Source organism: Myzus persicae, unplaced genomic scaffold (genome assembly GCF_001856785.1).
Source record: "Myzus persicae strain clone G006 unplaced genomic scaffold, MPER_G0061.0, whole genome shotgun sequence".
Lineage (NCBI taxonomy): Eukaryota > Metazoa > Arthropoda > Insecta > Hemiptera > Aphididae > Myzus > Myzus persicae.
The window spans coordinates 355,305-373,909 of record NW_019101438.1 but is presented as its reverse complement, the minus strand read 5'-3'; the positions used below and the strand labels follow the sequence as shown (position 1 = coordinate 373,909).

The 18,605-nt window shown below is 30.5% G+C and overlaps 1 protein-coding gene across 1 annotated transcript; it reads right to left on the bottom strand.

Annotated features, from left to right (window-relative positions):
- Positions 1 to 537: 537 nt before the first annotated feature.
- LOC111029069 (protein SCAI) lies at positions 538 to 14,830 on the bottom strand. The gene is made up of 15 exons (XM_022307916.1): positions 14,724 to 14,830; positions 11,575 to 11,670; positions 10,324 to 10,410; positions 9,232 to 9,330; positions 8,115 to 8,211; positions 7,729 to 7,886; positions 6,471 to 6,564; positions 6,234 to 6,347; positions 5,621 to 5,768; positions 5,472 to 5,558; positions 4,292 to 4,382; positions 4,051 to 4,205; positions 2,583 to 2,759; positions 2,387 to 2,487; positions 538 to 928 (listed from the first exon to the last, which is right to left on the bottom strand). Exons 1-15 carry the CDS (start codon positions 14,828 to 14,830, stop codon positions 794 to 796), a joined length of 1,746 nt encoding a protein of 581 aa, XP_022163608.1. The 3' UTR covers positions 538 to 793.
- Between the last annotated feature and the right edge of the window lie 3,775 nt (positions 14,831 to 18,605).

The following is an 18,605-nucleotide window of genomic DNA, read 5'->3' as shown; positions in this document are numbered from 1 at the left end:
ATTTTGATACATGAAAAATCTCAAAAAATTATTTGCTAAATAATTTAAAGTAAATAAAGGTAAGATTTTTGAAAATCAAGGTTCTAATTTGAAAAACCAAAGTTGTTATCACCAAACGACACTCCTTAAATGGTACAAAAAAATATCAAGTGTTCAAAAATTCCAAATATTAGATTTTAAATAACTTTATAACTAAAGAAAAAATTGGTGGGACATCCTTGGTGAATCATCCTATATATATTATATAATATCATATATATTTAATTAGTATTTTATTTTTTGATATAATATACTTGTATATATATATATATATATGTATATATAACCATATATTGTATAAATATATATACATATACATATGTATATTATATTTAATCTAGATACTACTATTTAACTGAACGTATATAATATATAGGTGTGTAGAACAAATATCGAACTCCGGTTATTGAAAACAAAACAATTAATATCTGTGGGATAAACATCTATAAACTAGACGAATATTGAATCACCACATTTTACGTACGTTTGGTCAAAATTAAGATTTAAACATATTTAAATATCGTTGACTTACATCATATATCCGAACAATTTTCACACAATATGCAGGTATTATAGGTCACACACGGATTTCACGACTTTGTACAATATTTATAGAAACATAATATTATATATGGTATACTACATACTATATATTATAATCAAATAACAACAATAATAATAATTATTATTATTTTTATACTGGAAGAAGTTGACGACCGCCGAGCAATATAATAATAATAGTGGGTCGTGGGGATCATTCGAAGTTCTCGAAATGTGACAAAACGTCCAAGTGTTTGGCCAACTCTCTGACGTATTTCTTCAGAGTTATCTCGTCTAAAAAGCTGGCCAAAGGCAATGGCGGTTGACACCGCGGAAGATACTGTTCTCCCTAAAACAGATAAGAGTGATTAATTAGTAAGACTGTTACAATCTATATATATACAATGTAGGTAATAAATGTAAAAAAAAATGTAAGTAAATGTGTAAAATAACAACTCAAAATATTATCCCTCGTCTCAAACGGACACGTTATACTATTTTTGATGTAAGTTACCTATAAGTGTAGATACCCTGTATTTTATATTTTATACAGATGTTTGGTAGTTTAGATAAATTACAATTTTTTTTTTATTTGGATGTTATAAATAGTTTTAATAATTATTTATTTTTTTGTAATAACTTACAACTATAATATTTACTTGTATGTATGTTATAGAGATATTAGAAATAACAGTACACTTAATATACGCGTTCAACTTCCACGGCTGTGGATTTAAAAAAAAAGCTATTTAACTGCGTTTGAGTGATGTCTTCCTTATGTTAAGACGTAGAAGAAGTTCCTACTGTCGAAATTCGTTTTACATTATTATTATTATTTATAACTAATTGTGCAATGTGCTTTCTGCAAAATGCATGGTCTATGAAGCATATTTTTGCATAATATACACACACTATTATAACTGCATATTTATTTTGTTTTTTTGTGAATGCTTGTTTCAATATTTATTAGACTTTTACATCCGAAGATAAATTATTTTTAGATGTTGTTGCTGAACCAGCGGTAGATAGTCAATGGACACAGAATACCACTTTAAAGAATAACATTTCCATTCAAACAAGAATAAAAACAAATATCGTCTTGGCGAAGATATATTCATTATACTTTATACTATTATGTATGGATAATTTGAATAAAAAAATAATTTTGCGAATTTACATAGTAGGTACATTACGTAACTACCTATGCGTTTTTGATAATTATAGTACTTTAAAGTGTATTATTATTGTATTATCTTGGAATAATAAAACTAAAAAAAAACATAAAATACTAAATTCTTAAGATAAAATAAGATTTTAAGGAAATTAAATATTTGTTTTATAAACAATCCAATACAATTTAAAAACGATTTACACATTTTCAGAAATTCGTGGGATTTCGCATATTCTTAAGCTGTTTGCAAAAGTTAATACATATTTATGTGTTTGGTACATTCAAAAATAGCACATCTCACTATCGCAAACCGTTTCCACAATGCGTATAATTTGTAGATACTTTTTATGCCAATGTCTAAATTAAAACATACTTAATGTAAGAGTTGTTGTATGCATAAATATCGTGTGTGGTATGTGTCTTAACTTTATACTGTCATCTTTTTATAATTTTTAACATTATAGAAAATACATTATAATTGTAGGCACATCTATGGGTATGTGTTAATTGCTATAAGTTAACGGAAAATTATAATACGTTACACGAGTTAACTCAAAATCGTATACCATACTATATTATGACGAATGATTATAAATAAAAATAATAATAATTATAATAATATGATAGTTAACTCACAACGAATGCTCTATGATGACGAAGTACAACGTGGCAAAAAACGTACCGCAATAATAATAACCGTAAAAAGTCGTCACCGAAGAACTGTATGTAAGACACGTCTAGAACAATAACAATAAACAACGTTTATGCATTAAACAATTATACGAAACAATTTTTTATCGGAAATTTGTACTTTACTATTCGTTTTATTTACCTGGTTTCACTTTGCTAGTAAACAGACGGCTAGCTTCCGTGATAAACCTATCTACGTACGAATTGGCCCTCTCCCATAAATGCATTTTAACCGTTAAGATGTTGCATATGAGACAGAATGCAGTCAAAGGGCTATGCAAGAACAACGTGAACAAACTTCCGTTGTGCTGTAGTTGTTCTGTTGGATAAAAAAATACATAATCTCATAAGAACCACATACCTATATAAAATATTATGTATTATTTATTATTTTTTTTTAACTAAACAACATAATAATATAATAATTTCTGTAACTATGATGTAAGGCAATTTAATTTGAAGACACAAAAGAGGCTACTCTCTGAACCGACCAATGTATTTTTCGAATGCTTCATTTAATGACATTAATATTTTTAATCTTAAACTAGTGAAAGTCTTAGCAAGACGAAAAGACCTGAATTAACAGGATTCTAAATAAAAACCTAGTTAAAATAAAGTCAAAAATTAAAAGGTATCAGTTTGGTAGGTCTATGTAGGGACTGAGGAGTTATGTCTTTAAAAATATAACGAAGAATTGTTTTCATTATTTTTGTATAATGTGTTTTAGATTCTGGGAGGAGAGTGTTGTTTGAAGATTTAAAAATGCATTATTTTTTGTGTCAACAATCACATTTTGTAGAAGTAAAAATGTTCCATTTTTTGACTTTGAGGGTGGATTTTGGCAGAGTATTGGATCTATTTAGCACTTTAAGGGTACAGGGAGGGTGAGATGGCCAAATGTGAAAAAAAAGATGATTAGTACCTACTTCACAAAATAACTAGAGAAAAATAAAAATACATTTTTAGGAAACTGAAATTATATATGCTCAACCAAATTTTCAGAACATGTTAAAATCATGTTGTATTGTTTAAATTCAAAAATGAATAACGAAGAAACTTAGCATTGTGTACTATACGTGATAATACCACAAAAGTTATTTTTTACAATAGAAATTAAAAAAAATATGTTTATTATTTAGGATTTTAAGTCCTCGTATAATTTTTATGAGCAATTGAAGTTCAAATTTCGACAACATTTTGTATTTAAACAAATCTTAACAATTTTTAATATAGGTATTTTCTTATTATTCAATAGTAGATATACCGTATAATTGTAGAAACTAAAACATAAACATTCCTCCAGTACTTAATTTATAATTGTCATACAAAATGGAGTTTTAAAAATATTTATTGTAATTTTAAAGTATTTAATCAAAAGCATTTTGAAATCTCAATTATTTTTAGACTAAATTTAAACTGAAAAATAACATTGGTGCCCGAAAATAAAATATTTGTTTCGTCATGAAAGATATAAGCTCAAAATAATGACTTAGAATTTTGATATATCATTAACCAAAACTCATTATATTTGTTGCTATGTCTATTTTTATAGAAATATTATTATATTATTACTATGCTATTATTTATTATTATAATATCATTCTTCCCACCGTGAAGTTTATCCGGCAACTCCTGGGGAGACATGAGCACGACGAACGGATGGCCAAAATACCTCGGTATGTATTGAAAGGCAAAACTATTATCAGAATCAATAATAACGAACAATGGTTTTCTAGTGAACGGGTAAAGATCTCCTGGATATAAGCTATCGAACGAATAAAAAAAATATTAATATTATTTTTAGGTTTTAAATCAATATATTATGGGTTAGAACGTTATTCAAATTCTCACCAGTGGATTTCTTTTACATGTACACCTTTTTTATTGGTCAGTTCCATTTCTCGTTTGCTACTTGCCATGACTCCTCCACAATCGTAACCCACTGAAAAATAATTGTCTATTAGGTTGTAATTACATTTCATTATTTCAAATATATTATGTACTACAAAAAATATACACGTATTTCTGTATAAGCAGGATAAGCTACCTAAAAGAACCCGAAATCGATTTCTTTTTCCATGGATAGTGACTAAAAGTTTATAAGATAATAAAAAAGTACCTATTATATACAGCCAATGCTTTAATTAATATTGGTAAGTTATATTATGTTCATCACCGTCAAACTAAATTTGATAGCGGTAAAGCTATACTTGAAATCAAAACAAATAATCGTTAAATTGATTTAGTCGGGCATTACCTGCTAGCCTATACCAGCGGTTCCCAAACTTTTACGACCACGGCACCCTTAAAAAATTGTTTGTGTTTCGCGGAACCCTAATGTCTAATCCAACTCAACTACAATTTTTGTAAATTAAAAATGGAAAATCAATTCCTTAAACTCTCAAGTCCAAATAATATTTTAATGATACTGTTAATGACTTTTCATTATTAAACTTAAATTAAAAAAAAATTTTCAATCAAACATTTTTTAAACAACAAACATTAAATAAACATAATTTTCTCAATAATCTCATACATCTAACGGAACCCTAAGGTTCCGCGGAACACACTTTGGGAAACGCTGGCCTATACGACTTATACCTATACAGTATAGTCTATCATATAATACGTAAAACTGCATAACTGTACAAGAAAAAGTGTATGTCGGTATTTTATTATCTGGCAAAATTTTAAGAATGTTATCTAATCGTATACATTTTCCAATTTTAAAATAAAAACTATTTTTTATATACATAATAATATTACTGTATTATCAAGACATATGAGGTATTTACACAGTTGTCAATTGATATAGATTAAAATAAATAAATAAATTGATGTACATAATACATATATTAAAATAAATATTATTTTATTTTTCATTAAAATACGTTTTGAGAAATAATTAGTTTTCTAATTTGTGCAGGTAAATAGCTATACTGTTAATATTATGTAGGTATGTACAAAATATTCAAGATATGTCTTATAGAACAAGCTAAACTCGTATAAAATTTCTAAGTGTTTTACTTACAATCATTTACGTGTTTTGAGGTTTGAAAGCATCCGTCTGCGGAAACGTACATGAGCAGCACACCGTTTGCAGGAAGCTCTTTAAAACCTTCAATTAAAAATATTGAATTAAAAATTAAAACAAATAATATATTACTGGTCTTTTTGAACCTGTAGCTAAGAACATCATTATTTGAGTAATAGTTGGTTTATAAAGTATATATTTGTGAGGATTTTCTCTTCTTGAACTATTCACGTCGTGATTTGCCATCATCGGGTACGCTAAGGTTTTATTACTGGTTATCGAGTAACTTTTTTCCTATAAAATAAATTGAAATTATTAAGTCAATAGTCAAATAAATATATACATATATATATTTATATATTAATATATTATTAATATTCAAACTTATATAATCAAAATTTAAAGGTGCAAATAGCCGGAGTTTTTGTGGGTACTAAAGCCCCTTTCCTATAATATTTTTTAAACATGATATAATATGTTTAGTACTAAGTACTGAATAACAATCTAATGTTTAATATATTACGTTTTTTCGATATGAACTAATATAATAATATAGCTATCATGATAATATAATCAAAAACATTTTTTTTTTGCATTTTAATCAATTTGATATATGCTTTAGTTTGTTCTTCTTTAGATGACTTAATATAATAGTACGTTATGGTATAAGAATACAGTGCAGAATGTCATCATGTATTGTTTTTAATTTAAAGCTAAAAACCAATTTAATTAATGGTACATTTGAGTGGGAAAACTCACAAATGATGCTCTTGAAGGAGGATCGGATACGTGATTAACTTCGTCTCGGTTTTTCTCCCTCTCTAGCGTCTGCATCATTCGGAACATGTCTATCGTCATTTCGCTAAACTTGACCTACAATTGACAATTTTATTAATATAATTGTTCATAATCGAATTAAATCATATTCAATATGATTATTGATTATGCAACATGTCCATGTGTATAATATAATATATTATTCGATTTTTTTCCAACCTGTTCTGACGCGTTTCCTATGAGTATGATTTCTTGCAACGAGAGATTCATCATCGTAGATTTTTCCACCGGTGGCGTAGTCAGCGGTGTTAACCTGTAAACATAATTGGTAGGTACCTATATACAAATATACAATATATAGCACTGTAAAAGTTTCTTTTTATTGCATATGTGCGTGTCAAACGAGTATAAGGAAAACGAATCATGCGTTAACGCTTTTGTACGTTGTATGGTATCATTTGCGGTGTAGCGAACACGAAAATATATTGAATGTTGGCTGTTGACAGAGGGAAATTTAACGGGTAGGAAAGAGACTACAGACACGTACTGCATCCAATATTCACATACCTACAATGCATAGGCGTGCGCACGAGGTATTTTTTCCAAGAACTCCAAGAAAAAACTCATTATATTGGATCCCCTTGAAGCCTGAAGGGCTCTTTTTCTTAGATAATTCGATATTAGCTTATATTTTAAAATGTCTTCAGAATAGCTTAATATTATTTTCAAATTTGTTATCATAGAGCAGTTGTATCAGATATTATAATACTATTTTAATTTTGTTTATCTACTTTGGTATATTGTTCTTTTTGTTATAATAATATTTTTATTTCGAACAATAAGTGACAATAGCGAAATACACCAGAAAAATTAAAAATAGTCGTACTATCGCTAAAGCTATAATGTTGTGATAGATAAGATGATGTAGTAAATACAATTAATACAATACGATATTCACCTATATTAAATCTAAAAAATTCAATTTGGACTACCCACGGAGGGTAGGGCTATAAGTTTTAATTTTATACCAACAGTTTTCAAAAATTGGTCTTGGATATAGATACTGAAGAAATTATATTATAGACAAGCCAGAAACCTTTGTCTCTATAAAAAAGCGACAATATTATATTACATAACATACGAAGTATGAATAAGCAGAGGATATTATGCTGCAGTGGCAGAGTTAACGGAGTAGGAACATATTATTCGACATGCCTAACCTAAGCATAATACTATATTATATTGTGTTTTGTATTATACTGTTTAGGTAAATTATATTGTGTAATATAGAATACAATATAGTGTGCTATAGGTGGTACTTGGCTCTAATTGTTTGAGGGGAGGGGGGGGGGAAATCAATCACAATTAAAACAAAAAAATTGTGCCCTAATAATATTTTTTTCTGGGGTTGGGACAAATACCACCTACGTTGAGTATTGTATTATCTTGTTTAGGTATATTATTGAATTGTATTTACCTGTGTGAAAGTATGACACTACTCTGATCAGCGTGTAAAACGTTTACAATGCTGTCGGCTTTTACGAATGTCTTGATTTCTTCCAACACCAAAGACCATTCTAACTGGTCATCCGGTTCGTACGTACTCGTGTAGTCTACGATTTGCTTGTCGAGCTCCTAGGTAAATAAAAAAGTACACGGTCACAAATTTATAAGACATAAACAAATTGCATTTAAGCAAAAAATAAAAACAAAACGATGCTATTTCTAATTAAAATGTTATCGATTTTTTTCTCTTCATTCAGTAAGAGCATATAGGAAAAGATACTGAGAAGTGAGTACTAACTCTTAATAATTGCAATTTACTTGATATTAATAAACATCATCGCTAAATTATACACTTACAGCCAATAATTCGCGAATGGCTCCCACTCTTCTTAACAAAAGACACACCACGATAAACCTAGCGTAGTACCTCAGTTTCTTTACCATTAGATCAGATCTGAAAATGTACAATTTATAAATTAATACCTACCGCTAAAGAGTATGATGCAAAAATGGCTTTATACAAAAAATATTATAATATTATAATAAGATGTTTATTATTATTATTATTATTATTATGACCTGCAAGAGGATATATATATGGCATATTAATTGGTAAAATTATTTTTTTTTTGATAAACCAAAACATAAAAACACCCAGAATTATTGAAAATGAACCATTCCATTTAAAGTATAACTGGAAATTAAACTAAATCTATATTATAGGTATGAGTATATGTATAATTATATTTTCAAGGATAATCAAAAGTTGTATTTCGTTTTTTCAGACAGTATAATAAAACTATACATTTTCATTTAACCTCTCAATGTCTGAATATTGTAGTTTATTTTATAATTTACACTAAATAAAATAGTATATTTTATCTATAGGTTAGATTAGGTTAGAATCAGTAGATATGACATTAAATTGTACAATTTTGAATTTTTGATTTTAAATATTTTGAAAATAACATGATTACATGGAATCCAATTATTTTACTATATTATAATGAAAAAAAATAATGTTCAAACCTAAAATCAATAATTTATTAAAAACAAGACTAAAATGGTACAAAGTATTAGTTTGTACCTATTTGGAATATAGATCGTAATTCAGTCATTCAGGCCAAAACACGACCATAGGTACGTATTTTCTTATAACTATGATGCATTAATAATATTATATGTTATATGTATATATATATTATACCTACATATCATTTTATCCTATAGGTACCTACATATTACTTTAAACTTCGGGAGGTATTTTAAATAGGTAAAAAAAATGTAATATAAGATTAATACTCATAATATAATCGCATGCGTTTTCTTCAGTGAATTTATTATAGGTGTATAATATAATATAATATACTGTAATTTTTGCGATCCGATATTCGATAAAAATATTATTATACATTTATGTAATTAAAACAATTGCTATTTCTAATTATCAATTTATTTTTTTTTTTTAACTTACCTATCTTCCTGAGACACTCGAGAATAGTATTGTCTTCCTCTTATTGCCGAATAGAACGAATACGCTTCGTTCAAATTGTTCGTATCGCTGGTTCTAAGACTAAAACGAATTATTTTATTGCATTTTTATTACGCCATGATATACACTTAAATGAGTAATGGATATGATAATATTGTGTAAGTATATGTGAGGATTTTGTACGTACTTATATATTATAGTATATTTTATTAAATTAAAATCTACAAGGATCTTGAGTAATGAAAATTTATATTATACAATGGCCAAAGAGTTTTTAATCGATAAGTGAATTGTGTACAAAAAAAAATAGGCCCGTCACGCTCGAAAGACATGGCATGACACTATTGTTTTATACTTGAAAACTATACCCCCAATCCCTTAAAACCCAGCCAAGTAAAAAAACCTATGTACAGGGTGTAATAGAAATGGCCGAAGATGTAATTAACCAACCATGAAATAACTTTTATTTATATACATTTTTTTAAAAATTAGATATCATATTACGACTAAATTATTATTAATAAGCTTTTAAAAAAAATGTAACATCGATAAAAACAAAAGCTATTATACATATTTGGTTAACTATACGTTTGTCAGTCATTACTTATTTCTATTGCACCCTGTACATATATAAGCCGACAAGTCCAAGTATGGCCGAGTTTGCATCGATTTTACGCATTATGTAAAATAAGCTATATAATGGAGTGACTGCTATACATTATAATAGGGTACCTATATATTTATATATGCACACGTAATAGTGTAAAATGGTAGATTTTTTTCCCGAGATCACGTTCACAAGTGGATAATATAATTAAAGCCCTTGACCGATAATTTATAAGGATAACCCAAAAAAACACTTAAAACCTTGAGTAAAACACAGCAGCCTCGAATTCGAAATTAATTTAGTTTACCAGTTTGCCATTTGGGGGCTGTCGTCGCTTGGTTCGTTGGCTTTTGTACGATTTTTTTTATCTTTACACCACGTTAAGTATATAGAAAGGATCAATAGTTATGGGCTCATCGGATAGTGTGGCATTTTTATGCCTGACTGAAGAATATGAATATACTCACTAGTAATGATAATACAGTTGACCTATTTTAGAGGCTATTTCACCTATTTGCCATCGCTTTAAGCCATACTTTGTATCCAACACTTGTCTGAAACAAAACAATTCAACATGAAATTATACCTGACATTTTCGATTTTATGGATTTAGTCATGAGTATTTGTTGAGAAAATTTTTGTTTTAGTTTTGGAAGTATAATTACTTTGTCGGTAAAATTATCATTGTATATTATTATTTTAAGTACCTGCGTTAATAATTCAATCTAATATGCCGGTGAAAATAATAATATTGTTGTTTAAGCTCGAAATTACACAGTTTGTTGGGTACCGTAATGATGTAAAAAAAATCAAATTATAAATATTATAGTTTCATACATCAAAACATTCAAAACATTATTTGTTATAAAGTTTCGTTTATTCGAAAACTACAACGAGTACATGTTAAAAACGATCAATAAAATATAGTAAATAGAAAAAAAACACTATCAAGTTATGCATTTATAGTATTAATACAGAGGTAAGCTGTATAACTTGTAAGATGTATATACATAAATATAATACTAAGTATATTAAAAGTTAGAATAATTTAATCTGCACAGTACAACAAATTATCTTTTATTCATAAACTTGAGAGTATGTCATCAAAAAACGTTAAAATATACCTAACAGCATTGTTAAAAGTAAAAACGAACAAAAAAATAAAGATTAAATTGTAGAAGATATTTTGTTCAACGCTGAACTAAACACATGAAAGGAATATTAAATTATAATAATAATAAATTCGCATAAATTATACCATTGTACGTGTGATATTTTGTTTATTATACTACAGCTTTTTAAACAATTTATTTACTTTAAGTAAAAAAAAAAGAAAAAATAATAATCGAGATGAATGTTTTACATTTTATAATGTTCGCTGACAAGGTAAAAAAAATGGTTGTTTTTCAACCGTATATTGGCATGTTAAATGAAGTTATTAAACACAATATTAAATTAATAACTTACTATAGTAACTGATAAAAATGTACACAGTAAACTTCATATTAATATTGGACTATATGAAAAAATATTGAAATTGAACAGATAACCAGCAGTATTATAGTGCAGTAGGCCGAACAAAACGACTTAGCGGACAGGCCAGCCTGTTGGTCATCCCTCTCACAGTATATATATACGACCAATTATTATAATAATTGTGCTGTTTAAATGTAAAAACTATGTCATAATATTATAAAATATATATATTTTTGAACTACCTATGTTGCTGTTGAAACTTCCAAAGTTTTGTGTAAACGTCAAAAGTCTTGCCGAAATACCCTTGCCAGATTTTCTGACCGCATTGTGGAAGGTCCCTGTAAATATGAATTAAAATTAAAAATTAAAATCCCTGGCGCTAAAAACGGTATACAATTGTTGGGTATCACTGAATGCGTGAACGTTTTTTGTCGGTGTTCGGTGGTGTTCCCCAGTGGCCTTTTTTTATAAATAATATAACAGGGTCTTTGGGGTATTTTTAATGCACATACTACAGATGACACGGTTCCAGAACCCATTGATTTTGGGGGCCCATCTTTATCCCCAAAATATTTTCGTTGTATGCGTTTAAAACAGTTTTCAAAAAACATAAAATTATTTTAGTAAGTAGTAATTATAAAATAAAAATGTTTTTTATTTTATATTTCAAAAAATTACTAAACGATAATAGTTAATTGATATTCTAACAATTGATAAAGTTTATAGAATGGATGTTGTGAACTACATAGCGTATACGTATTATAACTACATGTCCATTATATGCACATATCTCGGCAAAGGTGGTATTCTTTATTATCCATTATTGTACCAATTTTCTATAGGTAGTAATAATTGAAATTAGGTATTTGTTATCTATTCGCATGATGTACCATAATTACAGTACAAAATTATACAATTTTATACAGTCGTAAAAATGTAGTGATACAATTTTTTTTGAAATTAAAAGTTGAAAGGGGCCCACTAAGTGTTTGGTGTTCCAGAGCCCAATTGATCCTTAATCCGGAATTTAATCTTGGAAGTTATGTTGTAATAGACAAGTTAAGCATGTATTGTACTTGTGTGTATTTATGTGTGTGTGTGTTTTGTGTTTTTAAGTCATTGTGAAGTTAGAGTTTATACTATAACGTCATAGGTACGTACCTTATGATCCACCTGTCACTAAGCGTAGGTTGATTAAGTGAATGAATTTGAATGATGTTAATATTAGATTTTTGGCTTTACCACAATGTCAAATACTCGAATACCTATCGATATACCATACGAGAATACAAAATATGTATTTTTTTGTTTATAGTATTTATATTGCAATTTTATTTTATAGTGACATATTTGAGATTAAGAGGTTTTTCAGTGCACAGAGATCTACGAAACGTACTGACCTAACCTAACCTTAATGTTGGTTGAACGATTTATACGTTTAGTAAAAATATTATGTTCCCAACAATTAAGTATTAAACATAATATAAGACCAAAACAATACTTATTTTTCTATTGGGAAGAGAACATGGAAATATATATCTAATATTAATATATGCAGATAAACGCAGCACTGAGCACGGCGAAAAACTTAAATCACTGGAAATGTAATTTTATGTCGTTAGACCATTCTATTCCTTTCCATTCTCTATTCTATAATGTGTAATAATTATGTACAATTACTAAATAGCTCATTGTTATCGAAACAATTATATCAAGTAACTATGTACAATCGCTTACATATATTATCAATCGTAGGTAAATGTTCACTGGTTATCATCGTTTAATACATTTTAATGTTTATACCTTATAAAGGAAAAGTCAGGTAATATCAACAATATTTATACATTTTTTTTAAAAGACCCTAACCAAATTTAAACCAAAGCGTTTATAGAATGATATAATATGTATGATAAAAAAAAAGTGAGGGTCGCGTGGGATAAAATCAGTGTGCTTAAAACATTTGCTCTCAGTTGAAAATCTGAAACGATGTCAACCGCCAACATCCCTGGATTTGTGAAAAATGTAAATAAAATCGAATCCGTGCATATTCATAACGATATACGATACGATTATATTATATTCATATACCTTTCTGGTTAAGGCACTCAGTACGTGACTCGTTGGTTTCGTAATATATTTTTCTAAATCCTCCCCCCTCTCACACACAGAATTTTTCGAACGACTAAATCACGTCCCAAGGCCTGAATATTATATTCGTGGAGACCATCATTTCAAAAAAACGCTAAGCGCACGAAATAACGTAATCAGGGTACACGCGTCGCTTGGTAACGTACTAACATTAGTATTTTACCATTTCAACGGACATGTGTGTGTCTTGTGTGTGTGCGTGTGTTTTTTGTCAACGCAAGCACAATAGGTGTATTGAGTAGACGTATAAATGCCACACGATAGCGTAAATATAATGTAATATTATTATGAAGTATAGGTTAGGTTAGATATATCTATATAAGTGTTGTACTCGGAAATGTATTTATATATCTTAAACCTACCCTAAGCTTAGTCATATAAAGACCAACGAGAGCCCCGCATGGAAATAATTAATTGTCATTGTCACTATAATGTTATACGACATGCGTCAGTGCAGGATCTAATAAGACCGAGAAGGGGCTAAGGGGCCCCTTTTGGAATTGTTAGACGTCATGCATATCATGCATTCAGTATATAAGTAAATAAATGACATTTATATTATTAAAGTTATGTATTAAAATTAAAAATTAAATTTATAATATTTTCTCTGAAAAAACCTGCTCACCCCGTTCCAAAATTCTGAACCACCCACGACGACGTGCGTTTTCAAAAAGCAGTGCCGTAGTAACGTCGAATATTGGATCGTGCACTATATACTACAATATGAGTGTGACGAAAAACATAAAAACCCTAAAACACCGGTCTATAGTATACGGACATGACGCATACGCATGTACAGTGTAGCTATATTTTAGCTGTAGTATGCGAGGCCATGATAAGATAATATTATCTTATTTATACTCTTTTGTTATAACATCATAATACCGTACCAAGCTGACACATTATTATTAATACTACAATATAATCAACATAATTTGCAGTATAAAATTATTATCTTTAATTTTTATTATTTATAGTTTTCAATCCATCAATATAGTCGACATAAGTATATTGTGTATACGTCATACACTCATATTATAAACGAAAATAAAAAAGTTATTGTTACCCTTTCAAAAGATAAAAGTTCATGCCGAAAGGGTATTGTGATGATTAATAAAAATTAAATAATAGCGACATTACGACAAACGCAATCATACGACGTCGATCGTCGTCACTCATCTGATGGGTTGATATTATAATCAGTCACCGTCCGCATATAATATATTATAGCACCGCCACTTACCGGAGCCCGTTGAATAGCTGCTTCGACTGTTCGAGCAGTTGACAGAACTCGACGACAATCTTCCGCTCGTGGTCATCCATGCTGGCCATGGTTGCAGCCACGACCATAATTATCACGTACACCGGTGTCGAGAAACGACCTGCTGATGTGACGGTACAAGCCACCACCGGCGATCACCACGTCGCCGCATCCGCCGCCTGCACCTTCTCTGCACAGTGGTCGACGACGACCTCGTCGTCGTCGTCACCGTCGCCGCCGAGGACGGAGCCCTGCAGCAGCAGCAGCGATCTCACGTACTAGCGGCGGGACGTGTTCGCGCGGCTGCAGCGCGTGTCGACGACCAGCAAGTCCGTCCCGTCGACGGGCAGCAGCAGCAGCAGGGCCGCGTCGCGCCCGAAGTTGTCGGTGGTTCGGCGCGACGGTCCATGTCGGTCACCGCCGACCAGACGACCGTTGCACCTGCACCCGCGACACTGATACGATACGACAATGTAATATTGTGACGATAACACACGGCGGTACGCGACGAGATTTGATATTTTGCACCGATCGTCGCACGCGATTGACACTCGCAGCTTATTACGATTATTTTTATACTTATCGCGTGGGTAGGTGGTATTCCGTCACGGTATTATACGGTATTATTATTACTCACACGGGACCACCCGCAGGCGATTGCTGAACAGTGGCCGGTAGCGGTGTTGCGACCGTAATGTGTACACTGTCGTCGGGAGTGAGTGCGGCGAGCAGCGACGGCGATCGCACAATCGCCGATCGAGAGACGAGTCTCGTGGGCGGCGGGGGATGTGTTTAGCGCCGTATCGCCCACGCACGTGTACGGATCGATGTACGGCTGCGGCGCGCGCTCGGTCGGCGTTCATCCGCGTCCAGCGAAACAACAAAAATACGTAATCTCGGGGCGCGGTGGAACGCGTTTTGCGGGTTTTCGCGAGTGGTAGCAGTGGTAGGGGTGGCGTGTGGTGGTCGGAGGGGTGGTTGCGTTGGTGGACTGGAGTCGGCGGCGCTCGCGTCGGTCGTTTCAATTTCGGTAGCGGCGTGGCGTAGGCGGTGAACGGACGACGACGACGACGACGACGACGACGCGTCTCGTCGGCCGAATCCGCCGCGCCGACTTCGACGCATAAGGGTTGCGTCGTTATTGATTGTACCGCCACCCCCCGTGGACGACGACTGGTGGCTGCGAGAAGGGTTGGATTTGGCCGGAGCGGGGTGCCGCTACCGCTACCGCAGACGACGAACGGCCGTGAACTTTTTGCCGACCGGTCGACGACGACAGACGACGCGCCGGTAGCGATATCGACGAAGCGAGTGCTACTAACAGATGGCGCGCTTCGGTCTACCGCGCTCACAGATGTCGACACCAGTTACGGTTTTTATTCAACATTTTACCCAACCCTTAGTTTTATTGAATAACATATATTTTATTATCATTGTTATTATTACAGCCGACGAGAATTATAGCGACGTCGCTCGTTGAGTCCATATTAGCAGAGACGACGAGCAGGCCCGGAGATAGTAAAACGTAATGGATGTTTTTTAAATTTAAATCCAATTATACAATTAAAAATGTCATCAACATAAATTGAAACTTAAGAGAAAATTGAATTTAAAATGTCTATGAAGATCTCAAAAGAGACATCATATTTTAATTGTTATTTTATATACCTACTTATATGTAGTACATAAGTATTTGTTGAAAATTGCAAGCGAAATCCTTTCTGAATTCCAAAACAAAAAATTCTTTTTGATTAAAAATTTGGTGTTACATACATTTTTGCACTGTTGTTTATTGGATTTTTTTAATAATTAAGAAAAGTGTATGGGTTTTGGGAGCTTCTTATTTCTGATCTCCCAAAACAACAATTAGCAAAAAAATCCCTCTTTAGAAACTATCCTCAATGTCGATGATTAAATAAATAAAGCTTCTACAAGCCCTACTTCGAAATACGATAATAGTTATAATAAAAAAACAGAGAACTCGCTGTGCTTTAACCTTTCGAATATACCTACTTCATGATTTGGTATTATTGTCATTGTACATGAAAGCGATTCTGAGCGAAGTGTGGATCATAATAATATTATGAGCATGACTGGTAATGACCGCAACGCTAACTTTGTTACTATTACGTAAAAATAGAAACCTTCCGTTAATATTTTTATTATTGTTATTTATTTATTTTGTTAATACAAAAATATACAAAATATCAATATTACATTAAAATTAACAATTAATACCTCCCCAATAAGAGTAGCTCGTCGTAGGGGATGGTGAGTTTAAATCTAGAACATAATATAAATTTATAACTAATAATTAATTACAAATACATAATAAGTTATCAAAGAAGAACGCAGAAATATTTTATTATATAAAATCAAATATATTAGGACTTATTACGGAGTACAAACATTACGAACAAGACGATATTCTTGTTATAGAAAATTTGGAACCCGATTTTCCTGAAAGATTAAAAAATCTAGAAGGCTAGAACAAGATATAAAAAAAGAGTATTATCATATCACTCAACTAATACCCAACATTCAAGGAACAAAAATCACTAAATATCGTTACAAAACAACCTCGCTGCACAAGTACTGAAATGTTACCGAATAATAATTACACTAACTTGTAAAATAAATAAATTTGTTAATAAAAAAAAAACTCTCATTTCCCGATGGGTTAATACTTAATATGTACTTTTGAATTATAATTTAATAGCCACCAAAAAAAATTATTCACTCAAAATTAATTATAGTATCTTAATTTATTTATTACCTAAAATACTTACATGATAAATTACAAATTGTAATTAAATCGAGCTTAATTGATTTTACTACTCAAGAGTGAGCCAGTGAATGAGTTTCTTAAAATTGCTGTATATTTTTAAAGAGTAAAATTGGCATCAATTGTAAATCTACTGTAATTAACGTTTTAAAACAGTAAAAAAAGGAACTAGTTCTCATCACTCAGTAAATCAGGAAACAGATATTCCCTATATTCTACCCATCTTAATAAATATTATATATATATATATATCCAATATCTATTCTTTCCGATTTTTCCCACTTCTACACATCAAATAGCAACAATATTGATTCTTCCTAGTGGAAACAATAGTTGAAACAAAATTCATTAAAAATAAATAATTTTAGATTGGAATATAATATATTAGGCATAGTAACTGGAAGAAATGGACGTGTTTAATTGGTTATTGATACAATGTGCGATCAGAGTTTTAATCTTGACTATCCGTCGCATTCGGAATGTGACTTAAATGATCTAACCTACTTTACAGATTGAAATTTATTCCAAGTAAATAATTTACGCATGTGAGTCTAGATTATTTTAGTTAGTATGATTTTTTTTGAATTGATATAGTTTCTTATATTTTCTTAATATTAACTATTATATAGCAATTTGGAAAATTAATTAATTTTTTGTATACCATTAATAAAAAAAGTTTTTGAATATTTATTATGTTACATAATATATTATACGTACACAATAATAAAAAACATTTCAGTAATTTATAAAAAAATTGTAGTAATAAAATAACAAAAATAATATTTAGAAAGTATATAATAATTGGCCATCCAAATAAAACCGTTAATTCATCATTGCTGTCAAAATATAGATAAACATAAAATTATATAAGTTCTAATGTACTTATAATGTACTATATATTATTAACATCGATATTGTAAAATGTGTTATAACAATATCGATATCGTTCTGCATGACTTCATCAGTTCATCACTATCTACTACCTAATCAACAGTTGATAATACTAATAAAATGTTTCAAGAACATAAAATTTAAATTTGTCATCGATTTTCTACATGGCCATGCAGAAAAAAAATCTT